The 20701-nt window shown below is 36.2% G+C and overlaps 1 protein-coding gene across 1 annotated transcript in view; it reads right to left on the bottom strand.

Moving 5' to 3' along the window:
- Nucleotides 1-18152: 18152 nt before the first annotated feature.
- PIK3CA (phosphatidylinositol-4,5-bisphosphate 3-kinase catalytic subunit alpha) overlaps nucleotides 18153-20701 on the bottom strand; it is a 104377-nt gene continuing 101828 nt past the window's right edge. The window contains exon 21 of the mRNA XM_060099154.1: nucleotides 18153-20572. Coding sequence (XP_059955137.1) covers nucleotides 20302-20572 — 271 coding nt within the window. The 3' untranslated portion in view covers nucleotides 18153-20301. The remainder of the gene's footprint in view (nucleotides 20573-20701) is intronic.

Raw genomic sequence — 20701 nt, 5'->3', positions numbered from 1 at the left:
GGCATATTTAGGATTCTGTATATATAGTATTATGTCATCTGCAAACAGTGACAGTTTTACTTCTTCTTTTCCGATTTGGATTCCTATTATTTCTTTTTCTTCTCTGATTGCTGTGGCTAGAACTTCCAAAACTATGTTGAATAATAGTGGTGAGAGTGGGCAACCTTGTCTCGTTCCTGATCTTAGTAGAAATGATTTCAGTTTTTCACCAGTGAGAACGATGTTGTCTGTGGGTTTGTCATATACGGCCTTTATTATGTTGAGATAAGTTCCCTCTATGCCTACTTTCTGGAGGGTTTTTATCATAAATGGGTGTTGAGTTTTGTCGAAAGCTTTGTCTGCATCTACTGAGATTATCATATGGTTTTTATCCTTCAATTTGTTAATATGGTGTATCACATTAATTGATTTGCATATACTGAAGAATCCTTGCATTCCTGGGATAAACCCCACTTGATCATGGTGTATGATCCTTTAAATGTGTTGTTGGATTCTGTTTGCTAGTGTTTTTTTGAGGATTTTTGCATCTATGTTCATCAGTGATATTGGCCTGTAGTTTTCTTTCTTTGTGACATCTTTGTCTGGCTTTGGTATCAGGGTGTTGGTGGCCTCATAGAATGAGTTTGGGAGTGTTCCTCCTTCTGCTATATTTTGGAAGAGTTTGCGAAGGATAGGTGTTAGTTCTTCTCTAAATGATTGATAGTATTCGTCTGTGAAGCCATCTGGTCCTGGGCTTTTGTTTGTTGGAAGATTTTTAATCACAGTTTCAATTTCAGTGCTTGTGATTGGTCTGTTTTTATTTTCTATTTCTTCCTGGTTCAGTCTTGGAAGATTGTGCTTTTCTAAGAATCTGTCCATTTCTTACAGGTTGTCCATTTTATTGGCATATAATTGCTTGTAGTAATCTCTTATGATTCTTTGTATTTCTGCAGTGTCTGTTGTTACTTCTCCTTTTTCATTTCTAATTCTGTTGATTTGAGTCTTCCCCCCTTTTTTGTTAATGAGTCTGGATAATGGTTTATCAATTTTGTTTATCTTCTCAAAGACCCAGCTTTTAGCTTTATTGATCTTTGCTATTGTTTCCTTCATTTCTTTTTCATTTATTTCTGATCTGATCTTTATGATTTCTTTCCTTCTGCTAACTTTGGGGTTTTTTTTTGTTGTTCTTCTGCGGTAGTTATTTCCACTATTTTATCTTCCAGGTCACTGCTCCGTTTTTCTGCGTCAGTTATTCTGCTATTGATTCCTTCTAGAACAATTTTAATTTCATTTATTGTGCTGTTCATCATTGTTTGTTTGCTCTTTCGTTCTTCTAGGCCCTTGTTAAACATTTCTTGTATTTTCTCCATTGTATTTACAAGTTTTTGGATCATCTTTACTATCATTACTCTGAATTCTTTTTCAGGTAGACTGCCTATTTCCTCTTGTTTGGTCTGGTGGGTTTTTACCTTGCTCCTTCATCTGCTGTGTATTTCTGTCTTCTCATTTTTTTTAACTTACTGTGTTTGGGGTCTCCTTTTTGCAGGCTGCAGGTTAGTAGTTCCCTTTGTTTTTGGTGTCTGCCTCCAGTGGCTAAGGTTGGTTTAGTGGGTTGTGTAGGCTTTCTAGTGGAGGGGACTGGTGCCTGTGTTCTGGTGGACAAGGCTGGATATTGTCTTTCTGGTGGGCAGGACTGTGTCTGGTGGTGTGTTTTGGGGTGTCTGTGAACTTATTATGACTTTAGGCAGCCTCTCTGCTAATGGGTGGAATTGTGTTCTTGTCTTGCTAGTTGTTTGGCATGCGGTGTCCAGCACTGGAGCTTGCTGGTCATTGAGTGGAGCTGGGTCTTAGCGTTGAGATTGAGATCTCTGGGAGAGCTTTCACTGTTTGATATTATGTGGGGCCAGGAGGTCTCTGGTGGTCCAGTGTCCTGAACTTGGCTTTCGCACCTCAGAGGCTCAGGCCTGACACCTGGCAAGAGCACCAAAACTCTGTCAGCCACACGTCCATGTACGTGGGGAGTTTCTTGCCTTTTGGGAAGTCTGAAGTCTTCTGCCAGCATTCAGTAGGTGTTCTGTAGGAGTTGTTCCACATGTAGATGTATTTTTAATGTATTTGTGGAGAGGTAGGTGATCTCCATGTCTTACTCCTCCACCATCTTGAAGATCCTCCCCGTCTGTGTGTTTTAGATGTAAAAACATATATTTAAATCCAGTTGGACAATCTTTATCTTTTAACTGGATCATTTGATCCATTTAGATTTATTGTAATTACTGGTGTACTTAGATTTATTTTATCATGTTTTTGTGATTTCTATTTGTCCTGTCTTTTCCATGAGTTTTTTTTCCCCTTCTTCCTTGCTTTCTTTTGGATTGATTTTTTCCCCCTTTCATTCTTTCTCTCTCTACTGGTTTGGAAGTTATATCATCTATTTGTACTCTTTTAGTGGATACTCCATCAATTTTAGCATGCAGACTTGAACTTATTAAAGTGAAATCAATATCTTTATCATCTCCTCAAAAATATTAGTAATTTAGAACACAGTAACACTGTCACCTCCTGTAAGGTACGTGCTCTTATAATGTATTTGTCTTTTCTTTTAACCCCACAAGATGACATCATCACCATTATCATCATCATTTTAATGAAGAAAATTTAAAATTTAAATATTTAACTATTGAAGTTTTATTATTATTGTTATTTTGTAAGGTTTGTATCTTTACTTACCTATTTACTCCTGTAATTGCTCTTCATTTTTGACTAAATCTCAGCTCTTCTACCTGGATTGTTCTCCCTCTGCCTGAAGTAAATACTTGACCTTTTTCTTTAGTGAGGGTCTGTTGATGGCAAACTCAGCCTTATGTGTGTCTGAAATGCCTTTATTTCATACTTATTCTTGAGAGATTTTTACTGAGTATAGAGTTCTGTTTTTTCTCAGCATATTGACAATATTCCTGTCTTCTGGCTTCTTTTCTTGTTATAGAGAAGTAAGCTTTCAGCCTAATTGTCATTCCTTTGAAGTTAATCTGTCTTTTTCTCTGGCTGCTTTTAAGAATTTCTCTTGTCTTGGTGTCTGTGCAATATCTCTGTGATGTATATAGTAGTGGGTTTCATTTTATTTTATCCCACTTGGCTTCTGGAATCTGTGGACTGGGTCTTCATCAATTCTGTAATTTTATTGTTTTTTTAAAAAATATTGCTTTGCTTTCTTCTCTTCTTTTTCTGGAATTCTGAACAGACTTTATGTTAGACCCTTTCTATCTATCTTCCAAGCTTCTTAACCTTTCTTCAATATTTTCCATTAAAGAAATCTCTGTATTATACTTTAGCTAAAGTATATTTAGCAATATATTTATTTTGCAGGTCCATCTATTTACTAATTTTCTTTTCAGATGTATCTAATCTAACTGTTAAATCCGTCCATTGATTTTTTTATTGAAGTATAATTGATTTACAATGTTTTAGGTGTACAGCAGAGTGATTCACACATATATAATATATATTATATGTATATATTCTTTTTCAAATTCTTTTCCATTATAAGTTATTACAAGATATTGAATATAGTTCCCTGTGCTCTACAGTAGGTCCTTGTTGTCCACTGAGCTTTTTATGTCATTTATTTTATTTTTCATTTCTAGAAATTCTATTTGGTTCTTTTTAATATTGGCTTGGTCATGTTTTAGAGTCTTTTGCTCTTTCTGATATCCAATCCCTCCTTTATTTCTTCAAGCATATTGTAGATATATTTTTATATATTGTCCAATATCTGAAGTTTTTTTTTTGGATCTGATTCTGTTGCTTTTTCTCACTCCAAGGTCCTTATTGTGTGCTTTATGACTTTAGAATGAGAGTACATACTCCTTGAAACTTTATAGGATTCCTTTGAGACCTAGGTTGAAGGTGATTTCCTCCAGAGAATTTATATCTTTGCTTCTGCCAGCTGCCAGAAGGCACTAACTACTTGAGATAAGATTAAGTGAAATTCTTAGCTTGAGGGTTTTAGATTTCCCAGGTAGTGTGAATTCTGGCTATAAACTCTCTTAAGGATCACCTTAAGGTTATGAAATCTCAGGGGAGATTATAGTTTTCCTCCTGTACTCAGTGTCAGGTTAGAGTAAGGCATTTTCCTTGCAGTCTCCTAGGGAGTTGTGTGTGGGAGGTGGCTACTTCCAATTCAGCCTTACACTGAGTACGAGGTCTTATGGGTCCCAGCTCTTGTTGAGAGCATTACCTCCCACACCTTGGATAGGCCCTGGGCATTGTCTCCTGTCCCTGTGTCTCCCCCCACCCCCAAACTGTGAGACTGAAGCTCAAGGTCACCAAGTTCTGCAAATGTCCTCAAGGTTAAATTTTACTCCAGTCTACTTTCCCTTCTGGGTTCCTACTTTCACACAGTTTTTGTTCTTTGAGTATTTCAAACTCTTTTTTTAAGTTTTGACCGAATTTTTATGTTTACAGTTAAAGTGGGTATCTAGTCCATTTTGCTGGAGAAATAGAAGACTATTATTATTACAACAATAAAAATATAGCTGTGTGGGCTTCCCCGGTGGTGCAGTGGTTAAGAATCCGCCTGCCAATGCAGGGGACATGCGTTCGATCCCTGGTCTGGGAAGATCCCACATGCTGCAGAGCAACTAAGCCTGTGCGTCACAACTATGGAGCCTGCGCTCTAGAGCCTGTGAGCCACAACTACTGAGCCCGCGTGCTTAGAGCCCATGCTCTGCATCAAGAGAAGTCACCGCAATGAGAAGCCCGCACACTGCAATGAACAGTAGCCCCCGCTCGCTGCAGCTAGACTGCATGCAGCAATGAAGACCCAACACAGCCAAAAATAAATAAATAAATTTATTTAAAAAAAAGTAAAAATCAGCATTTTTGTGAGAAATTTCATGATTTTTAAAGTGTTAGCAACGAATCCCACATTTAAAAAAAAAAACAAAACACACACACACACACAGAAAAGGCCAAACAGAACACATCTGTGGGCTGGATACTGTCCATGGGTCACCAGTTGGCAACCTTTGTTTTGGACTTTGATCCCTGGACGCCCCCTTGTGAAAGAATTTATCACCTCCTTTGCTAGAGCAGAACAGAAAGAGGGAGAGAAGAGGCATAGGGCCACTTGTGTGGAGCTGTATGAGGACAGAGGAGAGGTGGGCGAAGGAGACGCCAGCAGCGAGGCCCTCACTGTTCTGAACGGACTGGGCCCCGGGCCAGAAAGCCATGTGGTGGATGTGCTGCCTTCTCAACAGCTGGATATGAAAGAACAAGTCAGATCCTACTTCAGGATGCTATTAATTCCAAATGTGAGCTTGCGGAGTCATTCTTTCCATATGGAATTCATAAGAGAATGTAAAAAATATTTTCAAGGGAAATATGCAATTTCCCTGGAAGATAAGTAAGTTTATAACACTATTTACATAAAATGAATGAAAGCTACTTATAGGTAATTCTTTCCTAGTCATTGATTAAACAGATCTCTAAAGACTTAACCCAGGCAACATTCCTTAGTTTTATTACATGAAAAAAAAAATTATAACACATCATTTTAGCTTGTTTAGATGGACTTTTAAACATGCCCTGAATATCAGATCTCATTGTGTTGCATCAAGCCTGCTTACGACCCTCAGGTGGGTGGCAAATGGGATCATCCCTCCATCCCCCATGGGTTGGTAAATGTTCCCACTTTTTTTTTTAACATTTGTCAAAAAACGCTTTATGACTGCAATATGACAAATGGCACATATTTAAAGTGTGCCATTTGGTAAGTTTTGATGTGTATACCAGTGAAACCATCACACAATCAAGATAAAAAACATATCCATCACCTACTACCATGAAAGTTTCCTTGTGCCCTTTTGCATCCTCCTCCAACCCCAGGTAACTGCTAATCTGCTTTCTGTCACTAAAGGTAAGTTTGAATTTTCTAGAATTTTGTAGGAATGGAATCATACAGCGTGGCCTCTTTTGTTTGGCTTTTTTCACTCAGCGTAATTATTTTGAGGTTCATCATGAGTACTGTGTTTATCAGTTCTGTTGCTGAGTATTATTCCATTGTGTGAATGTACGAGTTTATACTTGTTGATAAAAATTTGGGTTGTTTTCAGTTTTGGGCTCCTTACAAATGGGGTGCCATGAACATTGGTGTACAAGTCTTTGTATGATCATACGCTTTCATTTTGCTTGGTAAATAAATACGTAGGAATGGAACCCCTGGGTCATATGGTCCCATATATGTTTAACTTTTTTAGGAAATACCAACTGTTTTCCAAGGTGGTTATACTGTTTTGTATGCCCATCAGCACTGAGAGGGGAACAGGGATTCTGGAGAAACCAAAGCCAGCCTCCCCTGGCTGTAGTGTAGGAGAGTTCCAGTTCCTCACATCATCTCCAACGCTTGGTATTGTCTGTCTTTTTGGTTAAACCCATTCTAGTGGGGGTGATATGGTATCTCCGTGTGGTTTTAATGTACAAGTTACTAATGAGCATCTTTTTATATGCTTATTTGCTCTTTATATAACTTCTTTGAAGTGGCTGTTGAAATCGTTAACTGGATTGTGTGACATTACTGAGTCTGAGTTCTTTATGTGTTCTGGATTCAAGTCCTTTATCAGATAAATGATTTGCCAATATTTTCTTCCAGTCTGGGCTCGATTTTCATTCTTTTAACAGTGTCTTTTGAAGAGCAGAAATTTAAAATTTTGATGAAGTCCAATTTACCAGTTTGTTCTCTTTCAGATTGTGCTTGTGTGTTGTATCTAAGAAATATTTGCCTACACCAAGATCATAAAGGATTTGTTTTATGTTTTCTTCTAGAAATGTTAGAATTTAAACTTAGGCTTTTAAAAACAAATAGTTCATTTGTTTAATTTTTAAAATTGGAGTATAATTGACCTACAACACTATGCTGGTTCCAGGTGCACAACATAGTGATTCAATATTTCTATATTTCACAGAATAATCACCACTGTTCCCAATTCTTTATGAGCTTACTGAAATATCTCCTTCCCTGTTCCCACAAAGGACAGCCTTTTCTACCTCAGGGAGGAAGAGAAACATAGACCACAATGACGGAGACCCGCCAGATGTGCACAGGAAGCTGCCATCCAGTGCTGCAGAGGACTGAGCCATGCTGCTAGGGTTTGCAATGATAGGCTTCTCTGTCCTAATGTTCTTCTTGCTTGGAATAACCATCCTAAAGCCCTTCATGCTCAGGTAAGAAACAGAGAGAGGAGACCTAGAATTTCCAGTTCAAATCAGGTACAAGCACAGTGGTAGAGGAGGGGAGGGGAGGCTGGCTTTGGTTTCTCCAGAATCCCTGTTCCTCTCTCAGTGCTGGGAGGCAGCTGGGTGTGGAGGAAGAGGTGGTAAGAAAGTGGAAGATACTCCTTTGCCGCTCCCCTCCTCCAATCTCAAAATTCTTTCAACAGTGGTCCACATATTAGATATTTCTGTAGGTAGTAAAGTCTTTCTTTAACATGTAGATATCCCAGGGAAGGGGATGAGCATGAGCTTTTGCATGAGCGTAACAAAAGTTTTTTGAGTCTGAGTTTTTTGAGTTTGGTAATGTCTACCTGGCACATAGTAGTTGCCAATAAATATTAGTTTTCTTCCTTTTAAGTAGTTTCCTTAGTAAATACATGTAATAAGTTACCATTTATTAAATATATATGTCAAATATATATTATATTTTATCCTATTTAAACCTATGGCAAGTCCATGATGGAAAAATTATTTTATTACTTAACTTTCATTTTATGAATGAGAAAGCTGAGGCTCAGAAAGGCCAAGTAGAATACCCAAGGTCATATAGCCAGTAAAGAATCTGCCTATTCATTCTGATATAAGACTCTTTGCTTCCTGATACTTAACTGAAGTTTGATGCAGTGAGGAGGATGGGAGTGTTGATTAGGGTTGTAGAGGAGCTGTTTAATTTTGGAGACAGGCTCACACAACATGGGGTACTTTGGAGGAGGGTGGCACTGGGTAAGGGGTAAGCAAGGTATATCTCCCCTTTGGCTAGCCGAAGAGCAACAGAAGGCCCAGGGGGTACGGGAAGAGGGAGGCCTAGGAGTTCAGTGAAGAAAAAGGGTCATAGAAAAGGAACTGTGTGGCCTGCTTTTGTTATTCTGATATCAGAATATCAGAATCTGATATCAGATTCATCTCCCACCACTTACTTTTCTAAGCATTTCTGGAAATAGTTTGGAAGTAATTAAGGGAATGTTTAAGAGTGGTGAGTTCTCATCTCTCTTGCCTTGTGATCTTGTGCCACCAGAGAATAGTTTTGCTTCATAAAAGATGAAAGTTTTGCTTCATAAAAGTTGAGAGGCTTGGGTAGCTCATACCTTTCCCCACTCCCTTATACCCTCATTCCTCAATCAAACGATGGAATTTGTCTATTTGTAGACAAATTGATGCACAATACTATTGAAAGAACATGCTGAATGTTTCAGCCTTAAATACATTCCTGGTTCTACCTGAAAGCCTCTGGCCTGGCCCTTGTACATAGGAAAGAATATCCCACTCTCTATATTGGAGCTTCCTGAAATCTTCAAGGAAGGTTCAAATCAAACTCTGTTTGGAACTTGATTAGGATTTAGAGAGTTTTAAGTTCTAATACAGAAAGGCAGACAACTCTAAATACTTTAAGATGCCTGGTCTAAATAAGTAGAGAAATTAATTTTGTGAAAATCAGGCCAGTGCTAAACCTGTGAAAGAACCTTATTTTTCCATTTTTGTATTTTCACTTGCCCAGTATTTTATTCTTCTAAGGCCATATCTAGTGATTTTTTTTTTAATGCCCTGGGCCTTGAGATCATGTTAAAATGCACTGTGTCTCGGGTTTGTTATGTTAATAAAGAAAAATGATTACATACAGTCCAAGATCTTAATGAGAGTGCAGTCTGAACCTAAACAATGCTTTTCAAACATTCTGGCTTTAGAATTTGCTAATCTAACTTCTTGTGTTTAAGGCACAGGGAGATAAACACAAAGACTTACCTAGATGTGAGTGTGAGGATACATGAGGAAGTGGACCTGTGCATTCAATCAGAGCCTTTCCTCTCACTCTCGTTTACTTTATCTTGGACCTGTTCTCTAATTATTTTATACACAAGTGTCCTTTCTCTTCAACACCACCGCAAAGTCTTCATGGGCAGGAATTTTGTCTACCCCGTCTCATTGCACCTGTGACATTCTGTATATGCAGTGCATGTGTAAATTCTCAAGGAATGTTTTCCAAGTAAAATTTAATTCAGTACAACACGTATTGAGCCTCTACTGCGTGAGAGGCATTGTGCTTTGTGCTTTGAGCAAAATAAAGACGAATAGGATATAGTTCTTGACCTTAAGGAAATTACTAATAGTAAAAACATGGCAAGTTTTCTAATGAGAGATTCCTCATATGATTTGCATTTGCCTCTTTGGAAGTAGAGTGGAATTGTACCTTGTTACCACAACTTTCGGAGGCTGTGTTGTCTAAGAGCCCTGTGGTTGGACTCCTTCCAAAGGCACATTTTCACCAGGACAAGCCAGTTGGTGCATCTTGAGATGATGAGGCAGGAGAGATAAGATTTCTGAGTGTGAATATTTGTGGTTACGGTATTTAAGATAATATTGCTCAAAGTGTGGTTCTCCAAATACCTGCAACTTAAATACTATTAAATATACAGATTCCTGGGCCTCAACTTGGATCAACTGAACCCAAATCCCTGGGAGTGAAGTCATAGAACCCATGTTTTAACAAATTCTTCATTCTAAGAAACCCACTCAGGTGATTCTGAAGTTTGAAAACCATTGATCTATAGTGAGAAATGTGCAAGGAGGGTCATAATTGAGATGGAACTTGGCACTTTGCTGCTGTTTGTCCCATTGCAAAGTTCTCCATGCTCCCAAATCATTAGATGCCTTCTGTAATCATCCTACATTACTTTGAAATAGATGCCTTGGGTTACCACATTAGAAATATAGGACTAACTTTTCTAGGGGTGAAAATCATTTATTTTTTTCCAAATTGAAGCACTCAGAGAGAAGAATCTAAGCACTATCATCCACACGCACATCTTGGACGACTGGATGGACTGTCTTTCACCTGTGGTGTGGACTGCCGATGTCAGGGCAAGTACCCGTGTCTGCAGGTGTTTGTGAAGCTCACCCATTCAGGTCAGAAAGTGCTCCTACATTATAATGAAGAGGCTGTCCAGATAAATTCCAAGGTAGTGTAAAGTTCATGTAATGAAACAGTTCTAATTACAGCAACTTTTCCATGGCAGACTGTCCCTAGCAAGGTGCAGTAGCCATCTCTAGATAAATCTGTTTTCTTCCAGTGAACATTGTGACAATGACCCAATCAGGATAAATGAAGCTAAAAGAATTCTTGGAGGAAAAATGGGGTATATAGAAAAGAGAGGTCATACTGATGTCTGGAATTTAAAGACTGGGCCAATGAACAGAATTATTTATCATTCTTATTTTTGGCAGTCCCATTCCCCATCATATCGAAAATGTTAAAATGTACTTACAGTCCACCTTAAATCAAACAAGTAATTTTTCTTATCAAAGAAATTTAAAGATTATCCTTTAAAGGATACTGAACAAGTTCATATGATTTAAAGGGTACATTTTCACATAACTATAAAAGTTGAGTTGTATTAGATTAGTTGACATTTTACACTTCATTGTGTTTACTTAAGCACTAATTTCAATCTGATGAGTTTGGTTTTCTATTTTGGATGCAATAATCTTTAAGGTCTCAAACAGTTTTGTGGGCCCTTGGCACAGTGTCCTGAGTGCTTAGTGCATATGGCGATAAACCTGTGTCTTTTTTCCCACATCCTGTTTAGTGCTCAGAAATGGCCATTTCACTATTTGCCCTCCTGGCAACCCTTCCCCATGAGCTATGTAATAGGTTTCATCACCTCTGAGATTAAAACTCCTCATAGCTTCAGTCTGAAGCAATTTCAGAATTAAAGCTTTTGTTTAAGTGCTTGTTTTCAGAGACAATGCCCTCACCTTTCTTCCTCCTCCATATTCCTAGTGCTTCTATACCCCTAAGTGCTACTGGGATAGAAATGATTTGCTCGACAGTGCTCTGAACATAAAGGAACTCTTTGATCACAAAATGGGACCCCCTTTTCATGCTTCCACACTCCAGCCAGCCAATCCGAAGACGTCATTCTCATAAAAAATATGACCAAATGGTTATCTTCCACTGGTTATTTTGGCCTTCATGACTGAGAGAGGGCGCCCTGATAGTTGGCATGGTGAGATTAACACAATACCTGTCCCTCTTATGTGAAAAATACAGCACTGCACTCAGAGACGAGGTAAGTGCAAAGTTCCTTACATGGCATAGCATCAGTTCAAACTGTGGAGTGTTGGGAGGAGCAAAGGAAGGAGCAGAGAAATCTTAAGATGGTGGCCAAAGTCCGGGCCTTCAGATACCTGCAATTTCTGCACTTGAGGACCTAATTATGCCTGCTTGCAAACTAACCGTGTAGAAGCAAGGTATGACATTTCATGTGGGAAAGAAAAATCTCATTAAAAAGTCTCATTAGGTATTTATTTATTCTATATAAATACATATAAATTCACCATCTTTTTTCACTCCAAATCTCTCCACATCAGCCAGGGAAGCACTTTTTGTTTCCACAGGGCAAAATGAGCTCAAAGTCATTGTGCTTCATCTAATATCAGCTCTAGCTAGAACTTGTCATTGTGGAAATAAGTGATGAGGGTTTCTAACCTATTGAGCACTGAACAGCCAGTCTAGTTCTATGCAACATAGTCCACATTAAAACATTTCTCAAAAAAGTCTTAGTGAAGAGCAGTTCATTCACTATAGGAAGATAATAATCTGATAATTTCAGAAAATGTGGACCTACTGTTTTACCTCACCATCCATGAGAAAGGAGGAAAGCCGCTGCCTAGGAAATTCACTAAGCTTAGCCTTATTTGTACTTAACCTTGCCGTGTACCTTGTGATTTTTCTTTGAGCAACAAGTTTTTCTATTATGCTTTCCGTAAGCGCATTTTGTTCTTTGTGTACATTCTGGAGGGAGTAAGAGATAGCTAGAAACGTGTTATGAAGTAGGGAGAAGCTGTAGTGGATGGAATTTAACATTCATCTCAGGTAATCCGCATCATAGAAAAGTCCCACATGGATAGTCAACAACTGTCCATACTTTAATGAATCAACCATGGTTATTAAATACTGTCACAAGACTCTCCCAACAAGTGCTTTCCAGGTTAAGCTGAATATGAGTTGAAAACAGAGTTCGTTCTGAAACCAGTGTTCCTCAAAGTATCTTTACAATTTTACTAAAAAAATTGTACACCATGGACAATAGAAAGAATGACTTTTGAAACTTTTATATGAAGATGTAATCAAAACGAAACTTTGACTCTAAGCCAATTTAATTCCTTTTAGCAAATAAGTGCAAGTCACACATTATTAAATAAACTGAATAATAGAGCACTATCGACTTCACCAGCAGTGAACAATTTTGGTGTTTTCTCCTCTTTCTAGTGTGGAATAGTGGAGAGAACATGTTATCTCAGAGTACAATTTTTTTGAATTTGTAGGCCATAATTACAACTTCTCAGATATGTATCCTTGGGCAATTCAGCTGAACTGTTTGAGCCACTCTTCTCATCTATAAAATGGGGATGATCTCTTCTTTCATGAGGTTATTTTTAGGGAAGAAAAAAGGAAGAGTATGTAAAACACCTAGCTTAGTTTCTGGTACGTAGTAGAGGTGCTCAAAAATGTTTGTTAGTAGATAACAAAACTTTTGCTAAGTTTCAGTTTTCAGTCAGCCTTATCCCTCTTCTGGGTATATACCCAAAGGAAATGAAATCAATACCTCCAAGAAATTTCTGCATTCCCATGTTCACTGCAGCTCTATTCACAACAGCCAAGATATGGAAACAACCTAAGTGTCCATCAACAGATGAATAAATTGTGAGATATATGTATAAATACATGCAATGGACTATTTTTCAGCCTTAAAAAAAGGAGATCCTGCCATTTGCAACAACATGGATGAACCTGGAGGGCGTTGTGCTAAGTAAAATAATTCAGACAGAAAAGAAAAAACTGCATTTCACTTACATGTAGAATCTAAAAAAGTCAAATACATAGAAAGCAGAGAGCAGAATGCTGGTTACCAGGGGCGGGGAGGTGGGGGAAATTGGGGAGATGTTGGTTAAAGGGTACAAACTTTGTTATAAGATGAATAAATCTCGAGATCTAATGTACAGCATGATGACTATAGTTAATAATACTGTATCGAATGCTGGAAATTTGCTAAGAGAATAGAGTTTAGGTGCTCTCATCACGCACACACACAAAAGGTAACTATGTGAGGAGATGAAACGTTAATTGGCTTGACTGTAGCAATCATTTCACTATGTATATCAAATCATATTGTAAACCTTAAGTATACACAATTCTTATTAAAAATAAATTCAATCGGTCTTGGTAACTTTTGTTGGACAGCTGGGTATAGGGGCTGGGGTAGGGAGCTGCAGGAAAGGATTCCTCCCCACCTTCTCTTGGCTAAATATCATATGCATTTAAGGTCCAGAACATGCTGTTTAAAAGGTTGTAATAAATTATTTTGTACACCAAAGACTTCCCCATAATAAAATATATGTATGCATACACATTTTAAATCATTCTGCAAATTGAGATTCTCTAGATTTCTTAAATTAAGGGCACATGATCTATTCCATTTCTTAGTAAGTTTGACACCCATCTAACAATATGCAGTTCTTTGGATTTTTCTTCTAACAAATTTAAAACAGTCTGAAACCTGAAGTGCATGAAAGTGTGAAACCTAAAGTGTTTCAAATACTACAATTTTCCATTTATATAGTGGCTACTTGGTCCATCTCAGGAAAGAGAGACATGCCTGAAGAACAAAGTCAGTTTACAACAATGTTAACTCAAAGTCACTCTAACCATTTGGAAAATAAACAAAATTTTAGCAATTATTTGCTGTGAATTGCTTAGAAGTACTAAATATCAATGCCCATGTGCATTACTGGTCCAAGAAAAGCCCAGACTTACCTTTTGCAAGGTTTATGATAGCTGAATGCAAACCAGCTTGCTTCTAGCTGAACTTCACTTTTAGGTTCTAGTCATCAACTGACTTGGGAAAAAGTCTGTCCACACATACAAACACATTCATACATGTATGTGTACACATATATTTCTGCTTAAAATACAAGCACGTAATTCTTCATGCTTAAAGGAAGTTAATATTTAAACAGGTATTTCTCTAATATTCATCACTTTACTGGGACAGAAAAATTGGCTTTTAAGGCATAATAGTTTCAGGTTTTTAGTCAACTATACTTAGTCATTATTGACAAGAACTCAAATTCAGCTAAATTTTGATTATTAGCAACACTGGTTTGTTGTTAAAAGTATTAAAAAGAAATGGCAAAATATAATTATCACAGTTTTTTGTTTAACATATAGTACACTAAGGATTGTTTGGACACAAGTCAAAGTAATATTTTTTTTTAATAAACAGCGTGACGTTACAGACTGCAAAGTTAAAGTAAAGCAGACATTGACAGTTTCTGATGAGCACGAACAGTAAGTGCAGTCACAGGCCAAACGTCTTGCCAGGAACAGCAAGACTGGGGAGAGGTCTTAAATTTAGTGACACTGTATTATTCTATATTCTCAGTACAATAACACATGCACTTGCTGTGTCAAATACTTCTTGGGCCATCATTAAAAGAACATTTAAAAACATTTTCCTCCTAACTAATGCAGTATACCACAGGACTCCAACTCATTGAATGACAAAATATAGTGAAATAGATTTGCTACAATAAATCGGGCTAAGGAGGGTGATGGGAACTCCTTTTTGAAGCTTCCAAAGTCAACATTTGATGTATCAGTAGTCTAATTTTGGTAGTGCCACATTCCCAAGATGTTACGTTCTAAAAGCATACATTCTTTTAGATTTTAGTCAATCCAATAAAGTCTGAGGACTGAGTCACATTGAAACCATTAACTGCATTTGAAACTTTGGTTCCATAGCCAAAAACATTTCTACAAATCAGATGAAGGCCAAGCTGTCCAATACTCTTAGGAACATAAATCTGATAAGAGGATTTTTCTTATGAAATCAGTGGATAGTGACCACATTTGGAAATTTATACTAGAATTAAGGAGTTTAGTCTTATTAAAGATATTCTGAGAAAATAATAAAACAGTGAAGGTCTTCTGCCTCCTTGCTATCCTAGAAGGATTAACAAAAGAATCACCTAAAAGTATACATGGCTCTTAGCATAACCACAAAATTATTGTAGTGAGAGATTAAATAATGTTTTAGATAGATTCATAAACTTAATTTAATGCTTACAAAATGCATTACCCTCCCCATACTTACCAACATGAGGACTGGAGTCTACTGTTGGTAGTGAAAATCAGCTACCAAGCTACACTAATATGTACAGTGGACTGATTTTACTTTTTTCTTCCCTGCTAAAACTCTTAAATGTAGTTGTGTAAAAATTAAGTTGTAAGATTTTCTTATGGCTCGTAACTATCACTTTATGCTAACTAGCATGGCTGAAATATGAACATATCTAAAACCAAGCAAAAGGAATGCGCTGCATTGATAAAAAGTGCAAAACCTTACTCAAGTGGAGTACTTGAAGGAAATAAGCTTGTTTAAAAACTAATATCCCAACTTGGGAAACTCCTAATCAATTTTAAACTCTTCTGAATTTTAGAACCTTGATGTTTACACCTTTTATAAAAGATGCCTCTTGACTAGGGCTAGCAAACACTGTGTATACAAATAGAAATGTCTGCAAATATACACACATCAATTTCACTAATAATAAAGAAAACAAAACTAATTTCAAATGCCGAATTCAAGAACCTAGTACCGTGAACCTCCTGGCACTACTGCCTTTTCCTAATGGTTGGAGCAATGATTAAATTTTAACACAAATTTTTTCTTAATGTCTCCAATGCCATTAAAAACAAGGCATGCCAACTCTGACTTTATCTAAAATACAGTGCCCTGCAAATTTCTGTCGTATCAGAGCCGGAAGTACTGAATTTTTGACTCATCTATTTTTTTTCCTTATTAACCTTCTGAGGTAGAGTTACCCATCCAATTTTATCAGGACCATAGTTATCTTGAGCTAAACACTATATTCTTTTCAGAAAGTGAAAATAACTTTTAAGAGAAAAGAAAAAAGGCTTCCCAGGCCATGGCACATAAGATACATTTACAATTTTTAATGTAATAGTTAAAAAATAAAAATGGTTTGTCTTTATATTTTAAAAAACAGCCCAGCTGTATTATTCTGTCACCAAGAATTATTGATATTGTCTGAGGATTCTATCAGTGCTAAATTATATAGTTCAGCCTTCACAATCCCATCCTTGATGAAGAGTTAATTCCCTCATGGTACGCACAATATACTCTCACAACTTGCAGCCATCTCTTAGTGCCCGATCTGAGCAGGATGGATATGAAGGATGTAATTCATTCAAGCAACTCCTCCCTCCACATTCCCCTCTTCTCAAAACATCTGAAGTATGAAAGTTGTTTTTAAATGGTAGAAGCACCACAATCCGTAACACCACATATGGTCTTTAAACTGAAGTATTTTAGTGATGTCTTGGACATCAAAATCAATTTTTAAGGTGGATTTTGAATGTGTGGGTCCAGCCCAGGTCTGCAGTTTGTGCAGATATAGAAACAAAAGGAACTTACAACATTCAGAAAAAGTTAACTTGCTGATTTTAAAATAATGCTGGAAATTAAATTTCTTCAAAAGTTGGCAAGCATGAGCTATTGGTCATGATATGAATTAAATGGATTTACAAATCATTAAGAAACCCAAGTTTATGTACTGTGAAATTTCCATGGTGCCTTTAAAATAGGCTGCTCATAATTAATAAATGCCAAATCACTAGATTTTTGATGGAAAAATAAATACAGATGGACTGTGTTTTACCTATTTGAAAATCACCAATCCATTTAAAATAAAATCCAAGAGGGTATATACATTCTAATCAAGTAATTATTTTCCTGATTAATAAGAACTACACTTTACACAAAATACTTTATCAGCAGCTGTTTTCTTCAAAAAACCAATAGTCATAGTTTCACAGTTGAAAAAGTTACACATTAAAATATTTTACAATTCATTGTATATTCACCAGGTTCCCATTTCCTAAAGGGCTTGTAATATAAAGCAGATTAGAAGGGAAAACCTCAAAGTTGATGACTTTGACACTAAGTTTTACAGAGGACACTAAGAACCACAAAAAGCTTAGGTTCTATCGTAAAATAGTGACCAAATTCCATTCTTCTTTAAAAAACCCAATTAGAAACATCTTTTTAAAAAACCAAATTCCACAACATAAGTAACAGATTTTAAATTAACAGCATTCTAAAAATCTTCAAAATAAATGATTTTATATAGCTGAGAATGATAAAAAGTTAAAGCATGATTTTCAAATAGTTGATTATTTCTTGCTAGAATGTTTAAATTAGGTTTTATTTTCTTTAAACCTGATTTTCTTTTCTCCAAAAATAGTCATTGAAGGAAATATTGCTCAAGTGACCAAATGAAATTGTTGAGCCAATACTCAGTTATACCACATTCAATGACGATGGTCAGCCATAGAAACTGACCAATTGGAATTGATCTCTGATACTGAAGTACCTGGAAGTAGCTATATTATCACTGACTTGAAACATATCCTAGTCACCCCATGTAGCATTTAATTCAATTTCTGGTTCCTTGCCTTCTGAGTACTACCTATCCCTTTTCCCTTATTTTTAAGGTTGTTTACATAAACTCTGCTTGGATTTGTTTGAAATGTACTTTGCATTTAGCTAGTTCATTTAATGTATATTCTTTATAGAATTTGTCTACATTTCTTCAAACGGAATTAATTTGGTTGTAATAACTTAAAAATAAATGTAAATGATAAAATAAGTTATGTGGCTTGTGTTTTAATGGTGGAGAGGTCCTAGGGGAAGGGGGACTATCTGGACTGATGTGAAAAATGCAAAAATTGTATAAACTTGGTGCAAGGAAGCTCAAAGCTTTTTTGGCACTCAGTAAAACACAGTTCTCTGTTAAAAACTTCAGTTTCCACCATCAAAGCTTCAGATTTGTACCATTTCACTGAGTTCTCCTGTAATTAATCCCTGATATAGAAAATACTGGGATGTTAGTATGTATTAAGTGAATAAATCTAAAAGACACAAATTGTTAATCATGAAATTTTAATGTTATGAAATCTATATCTGCAAAAGAATCTATCTGGTCTCCTGCTTAAAACAAAGTTTAAATTCTTGTAACTATTCTAAGACAGTTTAGGGAAGTAAGTTCCCTAAATAAGTTCCCAAATTTATTTTTCTTGTTGGCAATATTATGTACATGCTTTAGTGAGGTACCTAAATCTCCAATAATTATGCCCTTTAAGGGTTCTAAAATAGTCAAATATTAAGAGTATTTGTATTAGAGTCCCGTTCACTATTCAAGACTTCTACTATAGGTAACTGATTTCATAAATGAATATTTTTTAAGTGATGCTGTATAAAATGTGCACTCTTCATAAAGTTGTACTCCAATAATATGCCTAGTCTAGAAAACTGTCAGTAAATTATTGCACTTTTTATGGTGTGGCACCTGGACATTTGCTAAAGTTATGTCCTAGGGCATTAATCATTCATTTCAAATACTGAGTAAAATATCAGATTGTAGAGTGATAACTAGCCTTAGCCCCTACGTCTTGGGTTAATGTTTTTCAAAATGTTTAAGAATGTAACCTGTGCTCAAATGCAATTTAATAAAGTTGGAGAGTGAGCCCTGACAACTCAGAAATGGGACATGATCTTAAAATGGTTTAAGGCCCTAATTTTATTATGGAGATACTGAATAAATAGGCTAAAAAGGTAAAAAGTTCATGGTTTCTATTCCCCTTTTATAAAGTATTATTCATGAACATACCTTGGTAGAGGGGTTAAGAAATCAGGAAGATAGTCTAAATTGTGTTAATTTTGGTAACTAATTTCATATGGTTGAGGCATTCTCCACTATAAAAGAGGATGGAAGATGGGGGATTCAAGTGAAAACAGAAGAAAATAAAAGGAAAGAGGAGGAACTTTCATCTGTTTTCCTTAAGTAGTTATACACTAGTCATTGGTATAAATGGGATAGTGCCTGAGCCTCACCCACAGATCAAGAGAAAAGCTGACCATGCTGCTACAAACAATAAAAAATTTGGGGTGCAAAACAATGCATGACTATGGGACAGATCATGTAAATAAAGAATATATATTAATGATAGTTTCTATAATATAAATAGCCTTTAATAAAAAAAATAATCTTTTTAATAACATTAATACTCACTTCTATTTTCTGGAAAACATGCATGAAAAATGTATTCAATTCATTGCAAAAGGAGAAAAAAAATCAATCTAAGGTGAATACTGTACAATTCTGGAGCAAGAATTATTCCTGCTCGTTCTTTCTCTATGATGATTATTTACTTTGTGGGAGCCCAGAATTTCCCTGGGAAATAAGAATCAGATTCTTGTAAATACTGTCCAGAAAAAAACCCCAAAACACCACCTTATAACAGGTCTCATTTGTGACTGCTTCCCAAACTTTGCAGATAAGACCCCAAATCATCGAAAGGTTTGATTTATTAAAAAGGAAAAGTCTCTGATGAAATCTCAAGAGTCCCTTACACCCCAAGCATTTTTCTTCATCAAACAAGGAGTCAAAAACCCACTTCAAACTATAAATTGAACAGCAATGGAAAAATAAAAATTTTCATTATTTTCCAATCTTAGTGTAATTTAACATCAAACTCCAGTTTACTTGGACCTAATGCAATAATAGATTTTGTTGTGTCCACATTTCAAAACATAAAACATTTGCAAGACAAAAAAAGAACATCATTCTTTTTCCTTCTCCATCATTTCTATATATTTTGGGTTTTTTTTTGTTTTGTTTTGTTTTTTAAAAAAAGATACAAACAATCTTTAAAGTTTACCTTTTTTGGACTTAAGGCATAACATGAAATTGCGCATTATTCTAAAGCTTAATTTTGAAATGAACTAGTTTAGTGCTATCGAACCCTGTTTGCGTTTACATTACTTAAATTATATAGTATTTTATTTCTGTTCCTGTTGTAAATTCTAATGCTGTTCATGGATTGTGCAATTCCTATGCAATCAGTCTTTGCCTGTTGACAGTTATTAACAGTGCAGTATAGAATCCAGATACTGAGCTTTCAGTTTCTTAATCATTTCAGTTCAAAGCATGCTGCTTAATTGTGTGGAAGATCCAATCCATTTTTGTTGTCCAGCCACCATGATGTGCATCATTCATTTGTTTCATGAAATATTCCAAAGCCTCCTGCTCAGTTTTATCTAAAGCTAGGGTCTTTCGAATGTATGCAATATCATCAAAAGATTGTAGTTCTGGCATTCCAGAGCCAAGCATCATTGAGAAAAGATTTATGAAGAGATTGGCATGCTGCCGAATAGCTAGATAAGCCTTGTAACACATCTCCTGAAACCTACAAGTAATAAGAACAGTTTGGTTAGTATGGAGTAAAATGCGTTAATACCTTCAGGTCTCTGCTCAAATGTCACAAAGTTAGAGAGGCCTTCTTGGACAAAACTATAAAATACAGCATTCTTCTCCC

The sequence above is a fragment of the Mesoplodon densirostris genome, chromosome 5, assembly GCF_025265405.1.
Source record: "Mesoplodon densirostris isolate mMesDen1 chromosome 5, mMesDen1 primary haplotype, whole genome shotgun sequence".
NCBI classification, from domain to species: Eukaryota; Metazoa; Chordata; class Mammalia; order Artiodactyla; family Ziphiidae; genus Mesoplodon; species Mesoplodon densirostris.
Note: the sequence above shows the minus strand (reverse complement) of the source record. Positions and strands in the feature narration are given on the sequence as shown.